The sequence below is a fragment of the Electrophorus electricus genome, chromosome 21 (genome assembly GCF_013358815.1).
Source record: "Electrophorus electricus isolate fEleEle1 chromosome 21, fEleEle1.pri, whole genome shotgun sequence".
NCBI classification, from domain to species: Eukaryota; Metazoa; Chordata; class Actinopteri; order Gymnotiformes; family Gymnotidae; genus Electrophorus; species Electrophorus electricus.
In genome coordinates this window covers 1,080,551-1,107,868 of record NC_049555.1, presented here as the reverse complement: position 1 = coordinate 1,107,868, position 27,318 = coordinate 1,080,551, and the positions used below count along the sequence as shown (strand labels likewise).

Sequence of the window (27,318 nt, the reverse complement as noted above, 5' to 3'; positions counted from 1 at the left end):
CATCGAAGGATCAAAAAGCGACATCACTATGAACGCTTGGCCGCCATAAGTCAGTTATCCCTGTGCTAACTTTTCTGACACTTCCTGCTTAAAACCCAATAAGCCAGAAGCCCCACTTTCACGGTCTGTATACCTACTGAAAATGAAAGTTAAACGAGCTTTTGCTGTTCTGCTCCATGGGAGGTTTCTGTCCTGCCTGAGCTCACATTAGGACACCTGCATTACGCTTTGACAGGTGAGAACATTTTTAATATCTGTAGGAAAAGAGGGAGAAATGTATCCAACAACTTTCTGTGGAACACAGTCAAAATTGTGAACTCACAATTTTTTTTTTTGCATGTAGAACTCATCTACATGCAAAAACCACAAAAAGCCTTTACAAACTGGAAACTCTTACTGCATAATTAAAACAATATACAACTTAAGAAAAAAACAACATAAAACATCTGTAAATATGAGAATTCAAGCAACAAAATGAACCAAGCTTATTCAAACTGAGAAGTAACAGCAGTAACTCTAGGCATGACCCATGGCCTTGAGGACCTGTTCGGCAGCGGTGTGGTGGGCCTCCTCCTCCATGTTGTTGTTGTTGGGGCAGGGGAGAACTTCGGCAGCACCGCAGAACGGCTCGGATAACCCTGGTACCAGCACGCTGTAGCTGACACAGAGTAAGCCATTGGTGTTGGTATGATAGTGCACGTCGTAGAGTGGCACGCCGAACCCACAGCTGACACATCTGACGCAGGAGGTGCACAGCATTGCAAGTCCGCAAGAAGCGCTGTGGGCGGGGGTCGTGGGAGGCCGCCCCCATCGACTGGAAGCGCGTGGGTGTGAGAAGAGCCTGGCGGACAGGTGTAGGACCCGGAGAGGTGAAGGCGCCCACTTCTTTACGCTCGTCATGTCTGTGCTTGGAGCTGCCGGAGAACCAGTGGGCAGTGATGAAGAATACTCATTCAAACCTTACTCATATAAACACCACCTGGATTGGCTTTGACATATTCAGGTGGATTTGGGCGTGTCATCCAAAGCACACAGAAGCAATAATCTGTTAATACACCATAATTCTATAATCCCACCCCATCAAAAAGAACCCTTAACGGCAATTGAATAGAGAAGGCAGCATACCGTACTGAGTCTGCATTGTCTAGGGTGTTGGAAATTCAGGTTACTGGCCATCATAAATACATTCCAAGTTTACAGTCAATGAGAGGGAGTTTGGTACTCTCTCTCCATCCATCACTACACCTACGAGACAGTCTGTAAGGAGGCCACACTCTAAGTGATGTGAAGGCGTTTACTCGAGACCTTTTGTGTATTAACTGGGTTTGTTCTAGACCTTTGCTAGCTCTCTAGTGCATGATCTAATAACGTAATGACAAACCGCTGGCTGAGAAACGAGCAGCCATGGGGCCAGTTACTCATGGTCCCGTTAAATAAGAGGATTCAGAACAAACTGAGCAGTTATTACTGTATAGTTCATCCATTATTGATGTTAATGTTAAGAAAGAAAGAAAGAAAGAAAGAAAGAAAGAAAGAAAGAAAGAGCAAAGGACCATTTGTTATTAACCTTAAACCCAGGCAAGACTCTCCAGTATGGCAACTTTGAAAACATATACTGCGCTTAGCAACCGTAGAGCCGATACACGTCACGTTTAGCGATCAGAGAGCCGTTACATGTCGCGCTTTGCAACCAGAGATGCTTGTTTGAGAATGTAATCAATTTAGGACTACATTGAAAAGATTAACATCAACAATATCAGCCTACAATGCCTTTAAATCTTAGCAAGTAGCACTAACTACTTGTTCATACAGTACTGCTACATTTTGCTGTCACTTGACAAAATCCGCTCAATTTTAGAGAGTTCAGACTTTGCGTGTAATAACGCTTCAGATCAGCCTCATCTAATCGGCACTAAGACAAGCGATCAGATTAGATCAGAGTATTTGCTCTTTCATTTTCACTCTCTCCCACCTTGAACTCATCTCCAAGGAGCCAACCCAGAATATTTCCCATGACCCCCCTCTCCTGCCTTCTGTGATGGAAAATGTTACGAAACTATGTATTATGTGATTCATATAAAATCACACGGATCCTTTTGTTCTTAAATTAATAATGCTGTTTGCACATTTGTATCCGCCTGTTGCTGATTAAGTTGAACATGTATCAGGAACTGTTAACATCAAGGTCAACTTGACACACAGCCCACACTGTTTGGAGCCAGTTTAGGTTGGTTTGTGGCAAAAACCAAGCCGAGAGCTGATTGGCTTATAGCCACAGCAAGGGGTGAAGGGAAGAAGAGCTGTTTAAGAAAAGATGATTGGTTAAAGACAGCACAGGAGTAGTATAACTAGCCACGCTTTTGTATACTCGGGGCTCCCTACCTGAGGCGAGCCAAACATTTATTTTATTCTTTTTTCTTATTAAATTACTCTCTTAATCACGTCTGACTTGCTGTTTGTTCAAAATTCCACAACAGTAGATAAGATTATTATGAGATTATTTATAATCAAACGACTACACTATACAACCACATCTTCCTTTTATTTACATATTTTACAGATATTTATATTTTACTTACAGAGCAGCTCCTCATTGGTTTGGCTCAGAAGCTTCTTTTCAATGTCCTCTTTCTCCAGGTACTCCTGAAGTTTAGGCATCTCATCTGCCAACCGCCTGAGGGCAGAAGAGACGTGGTGTGAAGCTTAGCCTGCTGTTAAAGGCTACAGATATAGTACATCTGTGAGGCTAAAAGCGCTTATTATATGAAGCCTTATAGAGGTCATTTGGAATGATCTCTTTTGATCAACCCTAATGTAACCCTTAAAAACTTTCATGAACTCATTTGAATAACACTACCATAGCCCTTAAGAACTTTCCTAAAATTTTTTAGGATGTTCTGAACAGATTATCTCTTAAAGCTTAAATCCCTTAAAGGTCTTAGTCCTGCTCATCCCACATGCTGACGTGTGAGTGAAACAGTGCATAGGTGTAGAGACCTCGACTTGGCGAGATGCAGGCCTATCCTCGCAGTCTGGTGCTATTCTGTTGCTAGAGAACCTGAACACGCTTCTCCAACAGTACGTTCTTCTGGGCCTGATGACAACGCACACACACATGCACACGCACAGGCACAAATACAGACATACAGATACTATTTAATTTCTTCACATCTGTAGCTACACTAGCATAAGCATAAGTATGAGTTTGATTATGAGCTGATTTCAACTTGACACCGTGCGTGTTTGTGTGTATGTGTGTTAGTGTGTGTGTGCGTGTGTGTGTGTGTGCATGCTTGTGTCTGTGTGTGTGTGTGTATGCGCGCACGCGCATGTGTGTATGTGTGTGTGTGTGCGCGCGCACGTGTGTGTGTGTGTGTGCGTGTGTGTGTGTATGTGTGTGTGCGCGTGTGTGCACATGTGTGTGTGTGTGTGTGCGAGTGTGTGTGTCTATGTGTGTGTGTGCGTGTGTGTCTGCGCATGTGTGTGTCTGTGTGTGCGTGTGTGTGTGTGTTCGTGTGCGTGTTTGTGTGTGTTGGTGTGTGGGCGTGTGTGTGTGCATGCTTGTGTCTGTGTGTGTGTGTGTGTGTGTGTGTGTGTGCGCGCGTGTGTGTATGTGTGTGTGCACGCGCGTGTTTGTGTGTGTGTACGTGAGTGTGTGTGTGTGTGTGCGTGAGTGTGTGTGTTTGTCTGTGTGTATGTGTGTGTTAGTGTGTGTGTGTGTGAGTGTGTGTTAGTGTGTGTCCGTATGTGCGTGTGTGTGTTGGTGTGTGTGTGGGTGTGTGTGTGTGTGGGTGTGTGTGTGTGCATGCTTGTGTCTGTGTGTGTGTGCGCGCGTGTGTGTGTGCGCGCGCGTGTGTGTGTATGTGTGTGTGCGCGCGCGTTTGTGTGTGTGTACGTGTGTGTGTGTGTGCGTGAGTGTGTGTGTGTGTGCGTGTTTGTCTGTGTGTATGTGTGTGTTAGTGTGTGTGTGTGTGTGTTAGTGTGTGTGCGTATGTGCGTGTGTGTGTTTGTGTGTGTGCATGCTTGTGTCTGTTTGTGTGTGTGTATGTGCGCACTCGCGTGTGTGTATGTGTGTGCGTGTGTGTGTGCGCGCACGTGTGCGTGTGTGTGCGTTTGTGCACGTTTGTGTGTGTGCGTGCACGTGTGTGTGTGCACGTGTGTGTCTATGTGTGTGTGTGCGTGTGTGTGCGCGCACGTGTGCGTGTGTGTGCACGCGTGTGTGTGCGTGTGCACGTGTGTGTGTGTATGTGTGCGTGTGTGTGCGCATGTGCGTGTGTGTGTGTGTGCGTATGTGCATGTGTGTGTTTGTGTGTGCGCACACGTGTCTGTGTGTGTGTGCGTGCGTGTCTGTGTGTGCCTGTGCGCACGCATGTGTGTTAGTGTGTGTGTGCGTGTGTGTGTTAGTGTGCATGCGTGTGTGTGTGTGCGTCAGTGTGTGTGCGCTCGTGTGTGTATGTGTGTGTGCGCTCGTGTGTGTGCGCGCGTTTGTGTGTATGTGTGTGTTAGTGTGTGTGTGTGTGTGTGTGAGTGTGCGTATGTGCGTGTGTACGCATGTGTGTGTGTGGGGGTGCACGTGTTAGTGTGTGCGTGCCTGTGTGTGTGTGTTAGTGTGTGTGTGTATGTGTGTGTGCACGCATGTATGTGTGTGTGTGAGTGTGTGTGTGTGCGTGCGCACGTGTGTGTGTTAGTTTGTGTGCGTGTGTGTGGTATGTTTGTGATGCTGAAGGGTTGTTTATGTGTGTTTGTGTTTGTGTGTGTGTGGTATGTTTTGATGCTAAAGGACAGATGTGTGTTTTTTGTGTGTGTGTGCGTGTGTGGGCACGCACGTGTGTTAGTGTGTGTGTGCGTGTGTGTGTGCGTGCGCGCGTATGTGTGCACGCACGTGTGTTAGTGTGTGTGTGTGCGTGTGTGTTAGTGTGCGTGCATATGTGTGCGCGTGTCTGTGTGTATGTGTGTGTTAGTGTGTGTGTGTGTTTGTGTAAGTGTGTGTGTGAGTGTGCGTATGTACGTGTGTGTGTGTGTGCGTGTGTACGCATGTGTGTGTGTGGGTGCACGTGTTAGTGTGTGCGTGCATGTGTGTGTGTTATTTTGTGTTAGTGTGTTAGTGTATGTGTGTGTGTTAGTGTGTATATGTGTGTGTGTGCACGCATGTATGTGTGTGTGTGAGTGTGTGTGCGCACGTGTGTGTGTGCGCGTGTGTTAGTGTGTGTGTTAGTGTGTGTGCGTGTGTGTGCACGTGTGTGTGTGTGTATGTGTGCGTGTATGTGTGTGTGTGTGTGTGTTAGTGTGTGTGTGTTAGTGTGTGTGCGTATGTGCATGTGTGTGTTTGTGTGTGCGCGCACGTGTCTGTGTGTGCGCGTGTGTGTGTGTTTTTGTGTGTGTGTGTGTTTGTGCGTGTTTGAGTGTGTGTGTGTGAGTGTGTGTGGGTGTGTCTGTGCGCGCGTGTGTGTGCGCGCGCGTGTGCTCGTGTGTGTGTTTGTGTGTGTGTGCGCGCGCGCGTGTGCTCGTGTGTGTGTTTGTGTGTGTTTGTGCGTGTTTGATTGTGTGTGTGTGTGAGTGTGTGTGGATCTGTCTGTGTGGTACAGCAGGGGTTTGTGGGTGATTCATTGAATTGGCTACAGAAATGCTCCCAAATTCATTCCACCTCAAGCCATTTTTGTTTTTGCCAAAGAGCCTGACTTGATCTGTATTGTCTCACTGTGTTCATCTCTACTGATTGCTCAGTGGACCAATAAAAACTCTCAAACAATTAAAGTGTAAAGATCATTGAACTTTATCTAATCTATGACCCAACTGTTTATTATAACAAAAGCGGAAAGCCAAAGATGCATCAAAGTATGTTTTGAACAACAACCTTTTAAACAACAACAAAACTACAGGAAAGAATTACCAAAAACAATAATTCCATTAATTAGTCACGTATGCTTTAACGGTCATTCCTAATGGAGGATAACAGAAGTCAATAAAGTATTTAGACTACACTCTAAACTGACTGGGTCTGACCAATAGCCTGGCGGGGAGACAGCTTGACCTCCTGGACATTGACAGGTGTGTTGAGCTCAGATCTGCTGGCAACCTTGGTGGTGGAGGGGGAGTATAGACTGAGCTTGAGAGTGACCTCCAATTCAGCATAGCAGTTACTCAAACACACCTGGGCAGGAGAGGTGGTTATTGGTTTCAGAAAGCTGCTATACATCCACATTTTGTCCCAACCACTTAGTAACACGTTTGTTCGAACTTGTAGTCTTGCTAGATGGATGAAGCATATTATTCTTTTGTAGGAAAAAAAGGTTCAACTGGCAGATTTGGATACATTTGATAAAACTGCTGTTATTGCACTAATATAAGAAGCATTAGCAGTGACGTTTCTGAAACTTGTATGCTTGAAGTCGGAGTTTATAATAACTGCAGATGGTAAGATGTCGTGCGCATTTACAATACAGAGCCTACCCAGTTCCTCAGATACACTGCATTCCACAAATATTGCTTTGATCCAAATTCCACTGTACCTTGATAATAAATATTATAAAAGTGTGATACTTTTACACACACACACACACACACACACACACACACACACACGTCTAAAAAGTAAGGAAACACCCATATAAAACGAAAAATGGTTTGGCAGACAGTAATCCAATTTTAGACACAAGCTATGGGGGAAACCCGTTAGGCCATGACCAACATGGTGGCCATATAAGTGTGTAACCACATGGTTTAGTCATTTCTCATATGTAACAAACCTTGAGAACAAGAAAAATATATGGAGATCAAAATTCCTCCTCGTTTTATCCGTGCACACAGGGCACTGGTTATCCCCCCCATGTATAATATACTGGACTGCCCAGTTTAGGGAGTAGATATTTTACCGGAGTGTTTACAGATTCCCAGTAAAATCTGGGTTAGGGTTAGACTCAATTGACTCAAATGGTCAATAGAAAGCCACAGTGTTAGCTTGTGCACTCTGCTTCATGCTTAATTTAAAGGGCAAACATATCCGTTCTTTTTTAAGAGCAACTTAAATGAAAATAGTGAGTCAAATGATCCCAAGTGAACACTTAGTTGGCTGACTGAACTATAACGGGCATCTCTTCTTCTCTCAGATCCTCCAACAGCAGTCTGATTTCCCTCACACGAAATTATTCGATGGTTGGCAGACCCTTCAGTAGCTAAACTGTGGAAATCCCTGCTCTCTGCTCTCTCTCTACGAAGCCACACTTGTCTTGCATCCTTTAAGTCTTTTTGATACCTACCTCTTTCAACTACATTTTTGTCTTTAAACACTGCCGCATTGTTAAGGGACCTTTGGTTTGCGAAAGGTGCTTTAGAAAGAATACTTATTATTGTCTCACCAGGTTGATACTAAAGTTGTTAGCCATGACCTGCAAGAGTGAATCAGAGGAGACGGTTCCCTCCAGGAGCTGCAGGCGGACCACGGCAGCTGCCAAACAAGAGCAGGCCAAAGTGGATGGTAGATGCACTGAAAACGTGAACTCTGAAACACACACACACACACACACACACACACACAGTGTTAATCACATTACACCAACACACACACTGCGGCCTATGTTATAGTGAAGCAGACGGTGTGTGTGGAATGAGAAATGACTTAACACGAGTTAACATATGCAAACAGCCATTTAAGTGCTTATGACAGTTATTCAAATTAATTTATAGTCTTTTGTGCTACACTGCCAAATTATTATTTACATACAGATAGTACTGACAGTAGCCACACACACACACACACACACACACAAACTCCACATGCTGGAAATTTAGTTTCAGCAATGTAATAATTTTTAAATAAAATTGTCTCGTAAATTAGAAGTTATTTGCCAAAGAATTCTATTTCTATTCTATTTCAATCACTTCCTTAAAACTGCAATGCATATATCAGCTTAATTATTGACTAAACCAAATGTATGATGCCTTAACAGGACCAGAACAGTGAAGTGTAAAACTATGATGGTTCAGTAACACACTGTGGGTGTGTGTTTAAGAAACTGCACTGCCCGAGCAAGAAATCAGACCCTTTGTGAACAGCTGGAGAAAAGGAGACAATGCTCTCATGACCAGACTCCGTTACGCAGTAGAGAACGCTTAGTGTTCACAGTCCCAGCTATGACCCAGCCGGTCACAAGTCTGCCCCCGGCCTGGGAGGAACAAACCCTCTCACACCCAGGTATCTCTCCATCTCTCTCTCACACGAACACATTCGTATCCCCCTCATAGACATCCCCCACCCCACACTACCCCAGCCGGCCTCACACACACAGAGGAAACCGGCTCACGTGTCTCAGATGGCCCAGATGGGTATGCCCCTTCATTCATTGCCAGTATAAGACAGGAAGATGTTATTTCATGCTATAATATAACTGTGCTGACTAGTACATGGTTGCTGTGAGCAACTCAACAGAAGAGGGGTAACCAGATCTCTTCTGCATTTCTCTCCACACACACCCACACATTCATCAAACTTGGTCATCCAGCTAGTTACACCTCTGTAGATTGCGTGTGAACGAGTGACGTGTGTGTTATCACGTCCTGTGCATGATCCAGTATGTGTGATACATATTTGTCTATGACGTATCGGTCACACGTGTCTCAGTCCGTATCTGTGTCCGTCCTTGACGCAGATGAACAGCTGCAGGAATTGGTACATGCGTATGCACTAATAGCCGTTTGTGTGTTTATGTGTGTGTGCTGATGCTCGTGTGAACCAGTAACCACGTGCAGTTCGGTACCTGTGGCAGCCAGGGCAATGTAGGCGTGAGTGTGTCTGCGCAGGACCGCAAGGCTCTGAGGAGAGACAGGAAAGCTCTGCAGTAACGGCTCAACAAAATCAGAGGGAAGCACCGAGCCCAGGTTCCAGTCCAGCCTGGACACCACCATCATCTCCCACTCCTGCACACACACGACCAGGGCAGATGTTTACCGACACAACGATAACATGCTGGAATACGTGCAAGACGTCACAGCTTGAACAACCAAGCAGACTGACGTAGCTATGGGGGGGAGCTGGAATGTAACAAATGTTTTAACTGACCGTTAACAGAGGGAAGGACTAGGTTGAGTGTCTCTTGTTGAAACCGTTTGCCAATGGTGTTTATTAGATATTATCGCATGCATGATAAAAAAAAAAAAAAACTGTTTTCAACCCTTTATGTTGATGTAATGCATTTTTAATCAGACACACCCACCCCTTAAAATATATATACTGACAGACAATTAAAAAATGAACTGGCTTAAAATTGAAAAGTTCAGTGATGGCCTGTTTTCCCATAAAGATGAACAAGTGCCAGTGCAGTGCTGCGAAGGGTTACCAGCAGTTGGGAGACAGAAACAGCATTTTCGGTGTAGATGCAGAGCTTGGCAGCAGTCAGAGGAACCGTTTCTCGGAGTTTGGAGGCCAGAAACATGCAGGTGGTTCCCAGCAGCTGCAGGTTTGTTCTGTGGACAGGAAAGCGGGCCATATACCTGTCCAAGTATTGAATGGCCAGTGGGAACACTTCCTCCTCACACTTCTGCTCCTCACACACCTGCTAAACAAACAAGAAAAATAATTTGTACCATGAAGCAGGAACGACGACACGAATGTCTTCAGCTGGACTGGAGGCTGTGAACACACTACTCACGTAACGTTAGCCATCACTATCCAGGACGACCACCTCAAACGTCCTGAAGATGCGTTTCAGACCACCAGTTTTGTTCTTACCTGCAGCATCCAAATGGTTAAAAGCCTTCGCATATATGGATGCAGGTCCGTCTGGACGTTTCTGAAATAAGATCCAGAAACGTTGGCTCTCTGTAGATGGACGAGGTTCTGCAATACGCGGCCATCCCGGGCCAGCACCGGGTCGGACGAAGCCCTGATGGGGCGGCGGGGCGTTGGGAAAGCTCCTGAAGTCGACAGGAACTCCTTGTGTTCGTGGCAAATTAACTCCATTCGTGATTTTTGCGTGGAAAAATTAATTTGGGATGTGGGATCTTGTGGACGCGGCGGAAGACTGGCTAGTTTTCCTAAGATAACCCAGCTAGCGTTAGCGAGCAAAAAAAACAAAAACGGGTTAGCAATTAAACTCAACGGAACAACTAAACTTCGAGAGTTTAAATTGAGGTTGTTGTTTTTTCCTGCCTAGTGACTTTATATTAAACTAAAACGACATTACGCTTTGACTTGAGAATCAATCAAGCGGAGAGATATGAAAGGGCATCCAACAGGTTCCCGCAGAGCGCCCGAGTATCCGTCCTACCAAATACTCAACACCCCCCCCCCCCCCCCCCCCCCAACAATCAGACTAAACTGGAGGTAAAAGGTTGAAACATAAACTCTAGAAAGTCCAGCAGGTCAATATCTGAAATAAATCTCACGTCTGGCAAACCGACAGGTCAGGAACAACAACGATAGAGCTCGTTGTCTGGGATCCATCTAGGCCGACAGCTTCTGTTCTGTTGTGAGTATGTGGTATGTTTTTGATGCTGAAGGACAGATGTGTGTGTTTAGGTGTGGTGTGTGTGTGTGTGTGTGTGTGTGTGTGTGGTATGTTTTTGATGCTGAAGGACAGATGTGTGTGTTTTATTTGTGTGTGTGTGTGTGTGTGTGTGTGTGTGTGTGTATGAGAGTGTGTGTGTGTGTGTGTGTGTGTGTGTGTGTGGTATGTTTTTGATGCTAAAGGACAGGTGTGTGTTTTGTGTGTGTGTGTGTGTGTGTGTGTGTGTGGTATGTTTTTGATGCTAAAGGACAGGTGTGTGTTTTGTGTGTGTGTGTGTGTGTGTGTGTGTGTGTGTCTGTGTTTGTGTGTGTGTGTGTGTGAGTATGTGCTATGTTTTTGATGCTAAAGGACAGATGTGTGTGTTTTATTTGTGTGTGTGTGTGGTATGTTTGTGATGCTGAAGGGTTGTGTATGTGTGTGTGTGTGTCTGTGTTTGTTTGTGTGTGTGTGTGTGTGCGCGTGTGTGTGTGTGGTATGTTTTTGATGCTAAAGGACAGATGTGTGTGTTTTGTGTGTGTGTGTGTGTGTGTGTGTGTGTGTGGTATGTTTATGATGCTGAAGGGTTGTGTGTGTGTGTGTGTGTGTGTGTGTGTGTGTGTGTGTGTGTGTGTGTGTGTGTGTGTGTGTGTGTGTGTGTGTGTGTGTGTGAGTCTGTGGTATGTTTTTGACGCTAAAGGACAGATGTGTGTGTTTTGTTTGTGTGTGTGTGAGTGTGTGTGTGATGCTAAAGGACAGGACAGTTATTTTGGCCAGTTGTCAATTTTAATTTCCTTGGTTCCAGCTGAAGAATGTAAACATTCTTTGTGGATCGCTCATTAGATATTTTCATTTCATTAAAGATGTGTTAATTCAGTCATATAAAGCTAATGGGATGAAATGCTATATGGTAAACTGTCAGCTGAGAATTCACCTTTGCTAGACACCATTTTCTTTTGCTGTGCTCTTAAAATGTGCTGTGTGGTCATGTAGCAACAGAAACATCTAAATACTGTATGGTTTTATCCTATGATTTTAGATTTTCCCCATAACTGAGTTAATAGCAAAATCCTGCTTGTGGTTTTCCTTTTTCCATTCTCTGTGTCTGACATTCTCCTCTTTACCACCCTGTGTGTTTGTTCGTACATACCTGTGCACTGTGTGTGTGTGTGTGTGTGTGTGTGTGTGTCAGGCCAGCCGTCTAAGCTCCTGTATGTGATGCATAATTCGGAGACCCCGCTGAGCTGCCTGGCTTTGTTCGAGGGCGGCCCGTTCCTCACAGCTGATGCCAACTTTGATGTCCTCATGGTCAAGCTAAAGAACCACTTTCAGAATGCCAAAGGTCACAAGGTGGAGAGCCGTGGTGCCCACTACCACTACTGCGACTTCCTGGTGAAGGTTGGCACGGTGACCATGAGCTCCAGTGCCAGGGGGATTTCAGTGGAGGTCAGAGTTGCTCATAACCAACAGAGCTGCTCTCATACTGAGTTACAACATAAACAAACAGAGCTGCCATCGAGATGAGAATCTGTTTGTTTTAGCTCCTGAGTAAGAGTCAGTTCACAGAATTATAATTATCATAATGAAAATGGAATTCACTTTAATTGATTTATTTTAAGCTGCATTCATTAATGCTTTGTGTGTGTGTGTGTGTGTGTGTGTGTGTGTGTATGTGTGTGTGATGCTAAAGAAGAGGTGTGGTGCAGAGCAGCTCCTCATTGGTTTGGCTCAGGAGCTTCTTTTCGATGTCCTCTTTCTCCAGGTACTCCTGCAGGTTAGGCATCTCCTCCGCGGACGACGCTTCGGACATGAACTTATGGCGTTTTTGCAGTCCTGCAGAACGACTCAGGCTGAACTGAGACGATTGCTTATGATTCGACTCGGACCGCAGTATAACCGCATTGACAGAGACTGGGTGGATGGAGATGTTCGTCTCTGTCTGCCTGAGTGGAATGCACCGCCCCAAGGCCAGCTTGACCCAAACGGCGAGATGATAACAGAGAGATGATAAGAGGACTCATCGAAAGGGTGGAAGCAGCATACCCGACAACCATTAACACTGACGTGATAGCAGCATGCAAACAAAGGGATGACGAGCCCGTGGCTGATTTCCTCGTCCGTTTGACACGCGTCCATACTGATCATTGTGGAATTGATGCACCAGGCAATGCTGACCATGCTCCAAAAGGTAGAAGACAGAGAAAGAGGTCACGGACGAGGGAGAGGAAGAGGTCGAGGAAAAGAGGCTGGAGGAAGGGAATGCTACAATTGTGGAAATTCCAGACACTTTGCAAGACACTGTCCTGAAGAAGAGGGGGAAGATAGCGACAGCATGGCTGTGGAAGTTAAAAAAGATTGATGGGCGGTGGAGAGGCAGGACAGCCACGGACCACTGAAGGAAGACGGCAAAAGGGAAGTTTAAATGACCGATTTAAATGACCAATTACTACAGCAGATTAGTAAAGGGTCAAGAGGCCTCCCTGAAGTAAGTGAGAATGTAGAGGGGAAAAAATGTTAAGTGTTTGGTTGACAGTGGTGCCACCCACTCGGTGTTGAGAGAAGGTTTACTAGAATGTAGAACGAGACCAGGGTATGGGATAACAGTAATTGGAGTGGGAGGCCTTCCCATCGATGAAAGGATGTCCGAGCCTCTCCAATGTAGTTTAGGAAATGGCCGATTCAAACATAGTTTTTTGGTGTCAGAAACGTGCCCAATTAATTTGTTAGCTAGAGAGCTGATGTGTAAACTTGGATGCACAATTAGCAGCAACCCAGAGGGGTTATTTGTCAAGTGGGAAACACCCACACAGGGAGTCCAGTTAGAAGGGGGGGTCCCTTTATATGTTTATGAATTGCAGTGCACTGCTGGGGAAGTACTAACACATTTTATGACTGAAGTTACTAACACGCTACCTGGTGAGCTGACGGTTAAACAAAGTGACTCTATTCGCTGTACGATGGAGGTCCATGAGGGACCAGACGTTGATTTTGAGCAGAAATTTGATTTAGAGGAGTTTGATTATCACAGCTATAGCATGGGAGTGGTGCAGCTCTCAGCTAAACAGAAATCTTTATATTCGGTCTCGCATGTAGCGCCTCATGTGTCGCTGGCTAGCATACATGCCGACCCAGACTGGCAGAGAGTAGGATTATGGACTAAACGCGTGTTGAGCGCAACCGACTGGGTAAAAGAACCCCAGTGTGACATTATGTATAGCCCGAGCATAGAAGTGTGGAAAATGCCCCGTATAGGTTATATTGCAAACGGGGGGGTCAAGCTTGTGAGTCCAAATATGGTAATTATGGCAGCCTCTGTTACCCTCTCAGAGGAAGTGGAAGAGGAAGTGAAAACAGTTCCTGCAGGGTTATGGGCACAGGGAAAAAAGGATGTGGTTTTAATAAAAGGATGCGAGCCTGTCCATATCACCCCAAAATCTGATTATAGACCACACCAACACCAATACCCTCTGAAACCAGAGGCAGCAGAGGGTATTAGGCCTGTGTTCCAATCATTAAAGCAAGCAGGAGTAATCGTGACTCACCGGTACGTACTCCGATCTTCCCAGTTAAGAAGCCAGGGAAAGATGAATGGAGATTTGTGCAGGATTTGCAGGCTGTCAACACGGCAGTACACCCTAGGGCCCCAGAAGTTCCAAATCCGCACACCATTCTCTCTCAGATCCCACCAGACAGCAAGTGGTTCAGTGTACTAATTATGAAGTGTGCCGCACACACGAAGGCGGATAAAGTAGCTCAACTCACAGCGTTACAGCCGCTCGATCCACAAATGGCACAAGCAGATATTGAAACCAGAATAACTACCAAAGCCACTCCACAAGATTATGCGAAATGGAAAAAAGGGGGGTGTAAACAAATAGGCGGGATATGGGTACACCCAGACATGAACAAACCATGTCTCCCCACATCTTACATGAAAGGACTGATTGAGATTGCTCATGGGAGGAGTCACATGAGCAAAGGGGGGATAGTGGAGAGTATAACGAGACATTGGTATGCACCGGGAATAAACACACACACCCAAAATGTTTGTTCCCGATGCCTGGTATGTGCACAAAATACACCGCATGCAGACAATCATACCAAACATGCACCCGCCGGACACCCGCCACCTAGTGAACCATTTCAACATGGGCAAATAGATTTTGTAGAACTAACACCAGCAGAAGGGAAGAGATACATGCTTGTGTGTGTGTGCATATTTAGTAAGTGGGTGGAGGCCTTCCCAACGGGAAAACAAGATAGTGATGCAGTAGCAAAAGCGCTACTGAGAGAAATTATTCCCCGGTGGGGGTTGCCTCAACGAGTGTCCAGTGACACCGGAACACCCTTTGTACACGAAGGGTTAAAAGCTCTGACTAAATATCTAGGAGTAGATATGAGAAAACACTGCAGCTATCACCCTGCTAGCGCAGGGGCGGTAGAAAGGGCAAATGGAACCATTAAAGGGGGATTAGCTAAAATGATGCAGGAAACAGGCAATGTCGAACCTGCTTGCCTTAATTGTATGTTGTGCACCCTTACTGTGTAGATGTATGCTGAGTACCATCCGCATGAATATGGACACCAGGTATCATCTTATTCAAGCCGTTGAAGATGGTTCGTATGCTGGTGATCAGAACGATTACCAGCTGAAAGACATATTCGGATGAAAAGATTACCCCGATCTCGCTTACAAAACTTGACTGGGTTCCGGACCCACTTAGACCCTATGATGAATGAAATTACAAATGATTGTATAAGAATCAAAGGGGGGACGTGTGATGGAAAATATTATTCGATCATGTATTATCGTGTGATTCATATGTAATGATTCATATATAATCATGTTAATCCTTTCTTTATGTAATCCTATATGAATAGTTTAGTCTGCATACTCTGTCTCTGTATATAGTGTGAACAAAGCGACTGTTGAAATGTTGCTTCGTGACCTGCAGGTGTGGTAAAGAGGGATTAGGCTTATTTTATCTTGCAAACTGTGTCTGTCCTGTTGAATGCTCTGGTACTGCAGGAATGTTCATCGCCATAAGGAGCAAGGAATGGGTAAACAGCATTACAGAGCACCCCTCTCTGGGGGTGAAGTCTAGGTATAAGGAGCAGAGTCAGTTTACCCCTTTAGAGCTTTTGCTTCAGAGCATTAGCTCTCACACAGCTGTGTTTAGTATGTCCTAGTTTCTTTAAATTACTCTTTTAATCACGTCTGACTTGTTGTTTGTTAGTAATTCTGCACGTGCTTTGCTTAGCTTCACATCTCACGCTGTTTATAATGACAAGATAACGTATCCACGTTCGTAATAACGTGGTGAAATCTGCCAAAAATGCTGAGACTGAGCATAATAAATAATAAGACAATCTGAGCACTTAGTCCACATATTTCTAAATGAGAAGAAAAAGTTCTTCCAAACAATATAAAGCACACAATTCTATATGGGAAAACAGTTACATTTGTCATTAAGAGAAGCACTACTTATTACACAAATGTCAATAACTGTCCTAATATTAATAGTTCAGCAGTCTTCCTCTGTCTATTATACACACTGTACACATGTTAAATATCTGCCTTCAAATTACAATGAAATGACTTCTGGGCGCACTGAAAATTGTTATATACACACAGACACCCCCATACCAACTTAAGCATAGTGCAACTCTATGTTTACGCACCAGGGATTGAGTGGGCAAGTGCGTGTATATGCAAGTTTAAATTATTATACACAAATGTAAGTAGTAGGCTATTTATGTGAAAATGTTTCATATGTATGTACAAGTAGTGTTTCCCTGATTTCTCCCTAAATGGCCCCTCATAGTTCAGCAGTAATGAGGCTAGTTAGATTTTGCTCAGAATTAAGTACACTTTGGGATGTTATATGTATCACAGTCTCCGGTGAGCCGTACATGGTTAATCGATCCAAGTTGAGGTAGAGTCACTGCATTAATGACACATCTGTTGCATTGCCAGTTGTTGCTATGTCAGCAATGAAATTAGGAAATTCAAAGAAAAACTCAGTCGGTAACAGTAAATATGTGATATGTTGGCGTATGAAAACGAGTAGTTTGCGGACAAGCGGACTTGATGATAATTATGAGAACATCCCACGTTCGGCTGTTGGGCTCCTTCGGGACTCTTCTCGCTGTCTGCAGCTTTTTTGTGGCTATTAACGATGCAAAAAGCATGAAAGATCCCGACGAGGTAAAAGGCACCGTGGACACTTTTGAAGCTGCTGCATGTCGCTGAAACGTTCGGGGTGTGATGATGATGATGCACCGATACGGACCGGAAAGCGGCTTTAACGTTAAATATGCGCACACATCGATACACGGAGAACTGGATCCGCACCGCCGTCCGTATCGTACAGCTGCTAAAAGCACCACAAACCGATCGATGGCTCGATTGTAAAGTTACGAGTCGCTTTGGTGTAATTCTACTTGAATACGATCTAAGATACTGCGGAAGACTCACGGATTTGTCTTTACGAAGACCTTTGGATTTTATTAAAAAGATGGGAAATTGGACAAAGGTCTGCTCACCTCATGTAAGGTGATTAAGTATTAAATATTAAGCACTTTTTTCAACCACAATTTAGCCACAGATCAGCCATTTGCCATATACTGAAGAGTTATGTGTTTATAATATTATAATATTTGTAATGGCTACTTTTCGTATTTCTCCCTCTAACTGTCAAGGTGAGGAACCTGATCATGAGTGTGTGAGACGCATCGGTTTATAAGGTCAAAATGTTTTTTCATACAGCAAGTCTTTCCTGTCCAACTGGGTCTGTTGGAAAGTAAACATAATGACAAGTCTGAAATGAATTTGTCTACCTTTTTCTATGCCATTATGTAACTATAACTATAACCACTTTCTAATGTAATATAACAATATATTACTTTGATAGGAGTATAATATAATATAATATAACCCATAATATTGGCATCATTTAAAAGTTCTAAATGTCCTCTTTAAAGAAGAAAAGGAGTTAGCTGGGGTGTGGGACATATTTAAGTCTAAATATGTACTCTGGAGGACAAAATTGAACTACTGGTAGTCAGGAGGAGATAGATATATAAAATCTCCGTATCGGATAGTCTTGTAAGGGAGAGATGCACATCCCTATGAAACATACAGCAGATGACCAGTTTATGTTGTTGAAGCTATCATTGTTGTTTTATAGGCCTTCAGCTACAGTTATGTTCCCACTAAAAGAAGAGACTTCATTTCAGATGGTAGTCAAGTGCAACTGTACATGGACATTTCACAGTGTACCAACATGTTGGAAAGGGTACAAAGAGAGGTGAGTCTTTTTTGCAATGCAGATGTGTATATGTATCCGGGAGAACCACTGAAATGTTTAAATTAAGCTCATTGTAATTGTGTAGAATTTTATTTAACCTAATTAAGGAATGCTAACAGTGATAAATTTCAGTAAAAAAGTTTTGAAACATGAGTATATACTTATATGGAAGAAGGCATCATTTGTGAATCTGTAAACCTGAAATGATCTGTGTCTGTCTGCTGAGAAATGAGAAATTCTGATTTTTGCAAGTTTTGTTAATGATTATTTGATTGCTGTTTTCCTCAAGTGTGCTGACAACTTTCGGATACAAATATGTAACCTTAAAAAGCGCACTCAGTGCAAATGCAAGACATGCAGTAGTCTAATTAGTATAATTCAGCAGTTTTATGTAATCGAAAACATTTTAGTTCACTGATCATATTTTCCTTTATTGTATCTCTTCTAGCTTGAAGGGCACAAAAGGAGTGCAGCATTTTCCTCCCAACAGCAAACATGTTCTCCAGTGTTCAAGCGCTTTCTCCAAAAGCTTCTGAAGAAAATTGAGAAACTTGACTTGGTATAATAATGCCATAGGAGCTATAAACCATTCCCTTTTTCCATACTTCTGTATCACTCATGCACTGTGTGTTTGAACTTGCAGCCCACTGATATTAATGCTGTCATGCACCACGATGCTGAAGTAAAGCTGTCAAAGCAAGGGGTCACAGAGATCGAGAATCTTCTGAATCATGACGGAACCTGGAGAACAGGGGCTTTGGATGAAGCTCTTAGTCAAATACTGATCAACTTTAAGCTCCATGACTATGAGGCTTGGAAGTGGCGCTTTGAGGATACTTTTGGTGTGGAGCTGGAAACTGTCATTAAGGTGAAAAAAGACCTGATGAAAAGATCACATTTGCCCTGTGAACAAAACTTTACGGTAACTGTTGATGTGACAATCTTAACTCCACTGTAATGAAATATTTTGACACTTCACACTTTTTCTTATACAGGTCTCCTTCTTTATCTTGATTGTTCTGCTCATTATCTGCACTGAGATGTGGTCCACAGTCTCCTGGTTTGTGCAGTTTAAGAGAATGTTTACCGTATGTTTTGTCATTAGCTTGGCGTGGAACTGGCTGTATCTCTACAAGGTAGAGTCCAACTTAATTTTATTTATATTAATTCACACTTCACCAGAATGACTACTTTCCTGGTACACTTTTAAAATATGTATCCAGCTCATCTAAAATGGCTGTTATTGTGAATATATACTATAAGTCATACAGATTTGTTAACGGATGTTTTTTTTTTAAGTTTAATGGGGTTTTTATAGCCATTGATTTTAAATAATTGTGTTGGCTTTGTGTGCGTTTGCTTTTTTCCAGATTGAATTAGCTAAACAACAGGCTGATGTTATAAAGGTGGAGAATGTGTATGAGAAGTGTACTGGACTTAAGAAAATTGACTGGAAAGATAATCTCAGGGGTGAGACCAGGAGACAACTCTGTGTTTGTCTCTGTTGCCTTGAAACTCACCATGCATGAGTGTTCTGTCTTGGCAAGGATAACATGATTCGTTTTTTACTTATTGGTAATACAATGTGCAAATCACCAAACTGATCTGGTGCCCTGGTAGACAGCCCCCTGTTGTGCTACTCTGCAGTGCTGTGTGAATAGCACTATTAAAGATATAGTGGGTCACTTCATATGCTTCAAACGTGGGGGTGTGTTGGCCTTCACTCTCCTAGAATAGGTGGGGCTATCACCTGTATTGTGCAGGCTTAGACGAATGGGAATTGGTGACTAATTGGGAACAATTTTTGAAAGTAAAAAAAAAAGGTACAGGTTTACTGTGGCGTGTGATTTATTATTGTCTGTGTATCCTCTTAGAGTGGTTTTGAACCACATGGACTCTTCAGGATGATCCTTTTAAACAATACTACGAAGTTCTCATGGTGAACCCCATCTTGCTAGTGCCTCCAACCAAGGTTCATACTTTTTAGTTATCCTGTTTGAGTTATTCGAAACATTACTAAATGAAATACCTACCTGTTTGATTTTTCTGTCTTCGTAGGCCATCACTATCACCATCACCACATTTATTACAGACCCTTTGAAGCACATCGGACAGGCATTAGTGAATTTCTCAGAGCCTTGCTTAAAGACCTGCCTCTCCCTCTCCAAACACCTGTGCTTGTCACTATTGTGCTCAGTATCTTGGTAAGAAGTGCTCAGAAATGCTGGCTGGCTTTGTATTTAACTGTGTAAGCAATAACTTTCCAGTAAGTTCTTTCCAGTAAGCTTTCCAAATAACAAATGCTTTTTTAATGTATTCCTGGACCACTGCAAACTGTCACACTAGGTAATAGTGCACTGTTAAACAAAACATTTTTTAATTGTGAAGTAACACACACCCTTTCTTTGAATGTACAAATTTCAATGTGATTTCAGCACCCAATCAATTGTCCTGTACATATTTTTTTTGGATCAAGCTATTGCAACCTAGCTCATGAATTTTTCAGTACAACTGCAAAGTGAATAACTCTTAACCTCCTCAGGTGTTTATGTATGGCAGTGCCCAAGTAGCTATCCAGCATGCTGTTGTTAGACCACTGCGAGGTTGGCGAGGGGACCCTCCACCTGCTGTGCAACCCCCTTCTCGCCCTCCACCGAGGGAGGTAGACGAAGTGGAGGACAGGAACCTCTGGGCACGAGGTGACGCTGACCGCATTTTGCAGCCCAGAGTGCACCCAGGCCAGGAGGGCAATAGAATCAATCAGATGCGCAACCAAGGTCACAGCAGTCCTGAAGTTCACCAGAGGAGACACATCAGGCCAAAAGAAAACAGACAGAGAGTGTATGTGGAAACCTTACGGGATGCAGAGAATCTGTACAGTGGGGATGAGGCAGACAACCAGCAGGTGGTCAGAGTTGCAGAGTCATCGCAGCACAAAGAGAATGAACCTTTCAGCGGTGATGTTGCGAAGGAGGAAAATGAGGCATCAACGCACGCAAAGACGAATCCAGAGCACTCAAGAACTGCACTCAGTGGGCCAAGTGTTAAAAGTGATGACACTAATAACAAAGCATCACGAGATGTAAGTATTCATAATGGGAATGATGTAAGTGTTAGGTTTGTAGCCTCTTTGCCTCTCAAATAATTAGGAAGCTCACAGCTGTAACAAAGAACAGCACAGAGTTGCGGTGCGGACCCAGTCCCACGCTCCCTAACAGTACATGTTCAGTAATCAAAACAATAGGTAGAGTCCAGCTTGTAGTGATGTCAAGTAATCCAACAGGCCGTTCAAACCGAGCAAACTAAACAGACAGGGAGGATCCAAAACTGTAAGCCATAAGTATGAAAATGAAAATGTAGTCACAACCAAAGGAAACACAACATACAAAGGATCCTTAGAATTGCTGCTCACAGCAATGAGCAAGACCTCACAATGGATACAAGTATACCATATGGATAAATATATACAAAGAGAATGGAGGTACAGGTAAAAGATATCAACATTGTTGGATTAATTTTTCTGTTGAGAGTTCCCTCTGAAGCATGAAAAGACAGAGTGATCATGGCATTGCCTCAAAAGTAGCTGTGTCTCTTATAGTATGTTGCAGCATGTTACATGCAGTGCTTCAAACACTGTTGACCGCATTTCGTGGCCTTTAACATTGTGTGGTAGGTCACTGTTCCTGTGCCTCCATGTCTCTCATACTCACCATTTCTCTTTGTCCATTATTCCTTTTTATCTTGCTGTTTAACCATATCTAAACTTTTTGTGATTGATGTTGGAGAATTTATGATTGCAAGAGTGTTAGTTCGTCCCTCCATCTGGGAGACAGGTCAGAGAAGAGGGAATGGAGAGGGCATGAAGCATTTTAGGCTAACACGTTATAATAATGATAGTTTATAGAGCATTTATATGCTTGTAATTCATAATGAACTAATCATGAACTAATCGATTAGTGTTATTCATCATGAATTAATATACTAGTAATCATTTATAAGATGTATCTAAGCTCTCACTTCATAATTATCTGATCATGAACAGATCAGGACGTCAGATGTTATGCTTAATTGGGTTATTAAGCGCTATTCTTTATTAGATAATGAATTGAGCCAGTAAATGTTGAGAATGTTGTTAGGTTACTGTGTGTAGGGTTTTGAGTCGGAGCTCCAGGGGCTTTAGGTGGCAGGTCGTATTTCCTAGAATAACCAGAGATGTTTCCTCACCTCTTGCCTTCTTTAAACGTGTTTTACAATAAACCCTCTTTGTGGGAACTGTGTTTGAGGACATGTCCTGCTGTAATATTCACAGTCTACATGTCTCTGAGGCGTCCTGGGACTGAACATGTCCTGTTGTAATATTCACAGTCTACATGTCTCTGAGGCATCTTGGGACTGAACATGTCCTGCTGTAATATTCACAGTCTACATGTCTTTGAGGCGTACTGGGACTGAACATGTCCTGCTGTAATATTCACAGTCTACATGTCTCTGAGGCGTCCTGGGACTGAACATGTCCTGCTGTAATATTCACAGTCTACATGTCTTTGAGGCGTCTTGGGACTGAACATGTCCGGCTGTAATATTCACAGTCTACATGTCTCTGAGGCATCTTGGGACTGAACATGTCCCGCTGTAATATTCACAGTCTACATGTCTTTGAGGCATCTTGGGACTGAACATGTCCTGCTGTAATATTCACAGTCTACATGTCTTTGAGGCATCTTGGGACTGAACATGTCCTGCTGTAATATTCACAGTCTACATGTCTTTGAGGCATCTTGGGACTGAACATGTCCTGCTGTAATATTCACAGTCTACATGTTTTCTTGTCTACACTTTATGAGATATAAGAACGTCCTGGTAACTCTGTCCGCTCGTGTAAAACTTTGCTGTAGTCATAACCATTTGCTGTCATGTCACGAGCCTTACAATGGTGAAACCCAACCTGTACCTAGAACTCACTGAGCTTCAGGTGCAACCTGTTTAACCTCCATCCTTTAAGATGCTTGGAGGACAAGCATCAAGACTCCTTTTTGTAGCCCTGCAGGTGGTGAAGTTCCTCTGGTTGTCTGAACACTAGAGTCCCTCATTGTTCATACGCCAACTGAAGATGCATTTACCTGAACATTGGTTTTGCACTTATTAAAATGTTTTAAGTGCATTTATGAAATATGCTATTGTGTTATGCACAACAAAGTCACTCTGGATAAGAGAGTCTGCTAAACATCTTAAGTCTGTTAAGAAATGTATAAATGACTTGGTAACAATTTATAAAACATGTTGGAGCCCCTTATCTAAAGTTGCAAAACATCTCAATATATAGACATTTACAAAGGTTGGTAAACATTACTATTGTAAGTATGAAGTACTGGCTGTAACACATTTTTTATTTCCCTGCCTCCATAAAATGACAGAGGTAATAACACCAGCTAAAGGATTTGACCAAAATGTACCAAAAAGACAAGAAAGGAGCAACAGTATTTTGTTCTGTATAGTACTAGGAACAGAAGTTAGTTACTGTTTAATCATCACTATTTGCTGTACATTTCAAAAGAGCATGTACTTCACCTTGAATTTCACTAATGTGACACTAATGAACAACCCTGAATTACATGACAATTCAGAATGACTATACATTAACATATTTATAACACATTTGAAATTGTATTTCAGCTTTATTTGATTATGTCTCACTAAACAGTAAAATACACACATTAAAAAAAGATTTAATGTCTTCAGACTAATGTGCCTGTTAATAAATATGCATAGTAGGACTTCTTTCCAAAATCATGAATAAATCTTCCTAGAGAGCCATTATGGTGTGTTTTTTTGCTAACCATTCCTACCATTCTAATACTGTCCAGTGATCCTTTAACAGCTCCTCTGTCCAGTTGCTTCTAAACCTCCAAACAGTTTCTTTGTATGTTCTCCACACCCTCTCTATATGCTGGTTGTGAGCCCCTGTAGGAGTATCCATGTATGATATACTGACGCTAAACCAGTGTCAGCTAGAAATCAACATTAGCAGATGTGTTTTCAGTAGCTTTTTTGAATACTAACATTAGTGGGTTATGCTTGAGCAACGCCATGGTAGTTCACCATCTTTATGACCTCTAGTGCATTTCATTCAGTATGAGTATGAATCTGAACACATCCGCTTTGGCAGATTACTCTGACCGTCTCCGGATTACAGTGCAGATCAGCATGGCCGCTTTCTCCTGTGGTCTGAAATTCAGCCCTTCGATCCGTTTTCTGTAGGTTTTACGCTCTGGTTCTCTACGGGGCTTTTGTTCCCCGTCTACGTACGTCAAGAACGTAAAAGTGAGATTTCATGGGCGAAGTTAGCAGGCATGACCGACCTTTCATTTATGTGTAAAATACGGAGTGTCTGACTGTCTGGCTAGATGACATTAAAATGGCTGATTAAATGCACCCAGTTAGCTTACATGCGCGTCTGGATTGGTGCTTTACAACTCGAGATCGACCGTATTGTCTGTATTGTCTGTATTGTCTGTATTGTATGTATTGTCTGTATTGTATGTATTGCTGTATTGTCTGTATTGCTGTATTGTCTGTATTGTATGTATTGCTGTATTGTATGTATTGCTGTATTGCTGTATTGCTGTATTGTCTGTATTGCTGTATTGTATGTATTGCTGTATTGTCTGTATTGCTGTATTGCTGTATTGTCTGTATTGTCTGTATTGTCTGTATTGTCTGTATTGCTGTATTGCTGTATTGTCTGTATTGCTGTATTGCCTGTATTGTCTGTATTGTCTGTATTGTCTGTATTGCTGTATTGTCTGTATTGTCTGTATTGCCTGTATTGCTGTATTGCTGTATTGTCTGTATTGTCTGTATTGCCTGTATTGTCTGTATTGTATGTATTGTCTGTATTGCTGTATTGTCTGTATTGTCTGTATTGTCTGTATTGCAGACGTGCAGCAGTGTACCGCGTTCATTGTAAGTGTTCACGAAGCAAACCGCGACCGTGTCGGTACTGTTCTATATGTGGCACTGATGTGTGTGTTCTTCTTTCTGCAGTTTGGGTATTGACCAACGATTCAAGTAAGTAGCCTGTCAAAGAGTTATGCGTGTGCACGATGTCTCTCTTGTTTCCTTTTGGACAGAATGGATTACAATTCTCCATTCAATTAGGTGAACATTATTATTATCATTAATCTTATTCTTTTAACTATATATATATATATATATATATATATATATATATATATATATATATATATATATATATATATATATAATGGGATATGTTTTTAAAAATGCAGAAAAATAATATGAAGACACTAAAGTTGACATTCTGTTGAATGTCTTGAATTTTTGCATGCAATCTTAATCATGTTTAAAAATGAATATAATTCTCTATCACCATAGTCCCGCCTCCTGGCTGGAGAGGTCACAGAGGTCACCTGGACAACAAGTCTGTGTAGCCGGGACTGCGTACGATTGGCTGCAGCCAAATGAAGGGCAGCTAACTTTGCCTGCTGATTGGCTCAAAAAAAATGACTGTGATAAGAAATCGGTCGTGTGCTCGTCTTCAGTCGAAAATGATTGACATGTGCTCCGCTTCGCAGTCTCAAGTATTTTCTGAACAGGTTTAAAAATATTTCACGGTAAGCTCATGCTGTTTGTAAAGATGCGACGTCGGCGCGGTTTAAAGCAACGCGTCTTGTAAGTGCACAATTCTGTTTAGGTGAATTCGTAGGGCGACCCCAAAGATTGTAAAATGTAAAGTCCTGGTGAGGTTGCGCAACGAAAATGATTGCATGGCTGGATTACAAATAATATGGAGGATCTCGGAGGGCCCTGAGTGCACTCCCGGACTGGACCCTGCAGAGCTCTACGAACCCACTCCGGACTACCAGGACAGACACCATGAGGTCCAGCACTCAGGGTCAGGAGTCCACGGGGTTCCTTTACCTCTCCGCGGACTACCATGAGGGCTCTGCGAAGTACGAGAGCGATGTTAGTCTGCGGAGGGACTCGGACTTCGACCGCGGGGAGGCTCCCGTCATCGCGGTGGAGGAGGTCCTCCATGGGGAGCCTCCCTCGGGTCGGCGACGCTGCGTCTGCGGATTACAAGCACCTGTCACGTTCACGCAGCTTGTGCCAGTCGCTTTTTACCCCTTTATGCCGGTGCCGGTGCCGGTGCCTGTCGGTGTGTCCGTCCCCGTGTCGAGTCGCTTGATCCTCCTGCCTCGCCGCTCGGCATCGGTTTCGGGGCCGTAGCCCGATAGGCCAGCGCCGGGAGTCATGGCGTTGCGGCGTGAACGACTGATGATGATGAAGGGCATATAACAGACAGGTGACAGGTTCAGTGTCGCCAGTATTTCAGCAGAACCCAAAGGTAACAGTGACAGAATGTTAATGCAACAAGAAACAGAATAAACTGATCTTGTGCCGAAGAAATAAACATTACAGGATTTCCGCTGGTAGATTTTTTGGTGATAAAATGGTGAATATGGCTATAGAGCTGACAGTATAACACAACTGAAACTATAAATCATCAATAAAGTGTCTTACTTGTATGTTGTGATGGTACTGCTGGTCTACTGTATGTTGCGGATAGTTTTATATTTCCATCACAGACTAGTGTTGATGGATTCTGTCTGTTGTCCCACTAACGTACCCTACGTAGTGTTGTATGTAGACCCGTCTGTGTGGGGGAATGTGAGTGAGTGAGTGAGTGGACCATTACAGACACAGCCTGGGTTTATATTTGACTCACTGTGTGTGTGTGTGTGTGTGTGTCTGTGTGTGTGTGTGTTTGCGTGTGTTTGTGTGTATGTGTACATGCGCGTGCGTGCGTGTGTGTGTGAGTGTATGCATGTGTGTGTGTGTACACGTGTATGTGTGTGTGTCTGTGCGCGCACGCGAGTGTGTGTGTGTGTGCGTGCGTGTGTGGGTGTGTGTGTTAGTGTTTGTGTGCATGTGTGTGTTAGTGTGTGTATGTGTGTGCGTGTGTGTGTGTTTGCGTGTGTGTGTGTGTGTGTGCACACGCACGTGTGTTTGTGTGCGTGTGCGTGTGTGTGTGCGTGTGCGTGTGTTTGTGCACAAACACGTGCGCGCTCGGTGTGTGTATGTGTGTTTGCGTGTGTGTGTGTTAGTGTGTGCGTGTGTGTGTGTGCAGGCGTGTGTGCATGTGCGTGTGTTTGTGCATGCACACGCGCGCACTCGTGTGCGTGTGTGTTTGTGTGCGTGTGTGTTTGTGCGTGTTTGAGTGTGTGTGTGGATGTGTGTGTGGGCGTGTGTGTGTGCGCACGCACGTGTGTGTTTGTGTGCGTGTGTGTGTGCGTGCGCGTGTGTGTGTGCACATGTGTGTGCGTGTGTGTTTGTGTATGCATGCGCACGTGTGTGTGTGTGCTTGTGTGTGTGTGTGTGTTTGTGTGCGTGTGTGTGTTTGTGCGTGTTTGAGTGTGTGTGAGTGTGTGTGTGCGCGTGTGTGTGTGTCTGCGCGCACGTGTGTGTGCGAGCTTGTGTGTGTGTGTGCGTGTGTGTGTGTGTACGTG

General features: G+C 43.5%; 1 protein-coding gene and 1 pseudogene across 1 annotated transcript; one reads left to right on the top strand and one right to left on the bottom strand.

Annotated features, from left to right (window-relative positions):
• Positions 1 to 516: 516 nt before the first annotated feature.
• LOC113568595 (G1/S-specific cyclin-D2-like) lies at positions 517 to 9,955 on the bottom strand. The gene is made up of 7 exons (XM_035521132.1): positions 9,725 to 9,955; positions 9,333 to 9,548; positions 8,754 to 8,913; positions 7,356 to 7,498; positions 5,994 to 6,151; positions 726 to 914; positions 517 to 658 (listed from the first exon to the last, which is right to left on the bottom strand). Exons 1-7 carry the CDS (start codon positions 9,953 to 9,955, stop codon positions 517 to 519), a joined length of 1,239 nt encoding a protein of 412 aa, XP_035377025.1.
• A 6,713-nt stretch (positions 9,956 to 16,668) lies between these two features.
• LOC113568596 overlaps positions 16,669 to 27,318 on the top strand; it is a 16,006-nt pseudogene continuing 5,356 nt past the window's right edge.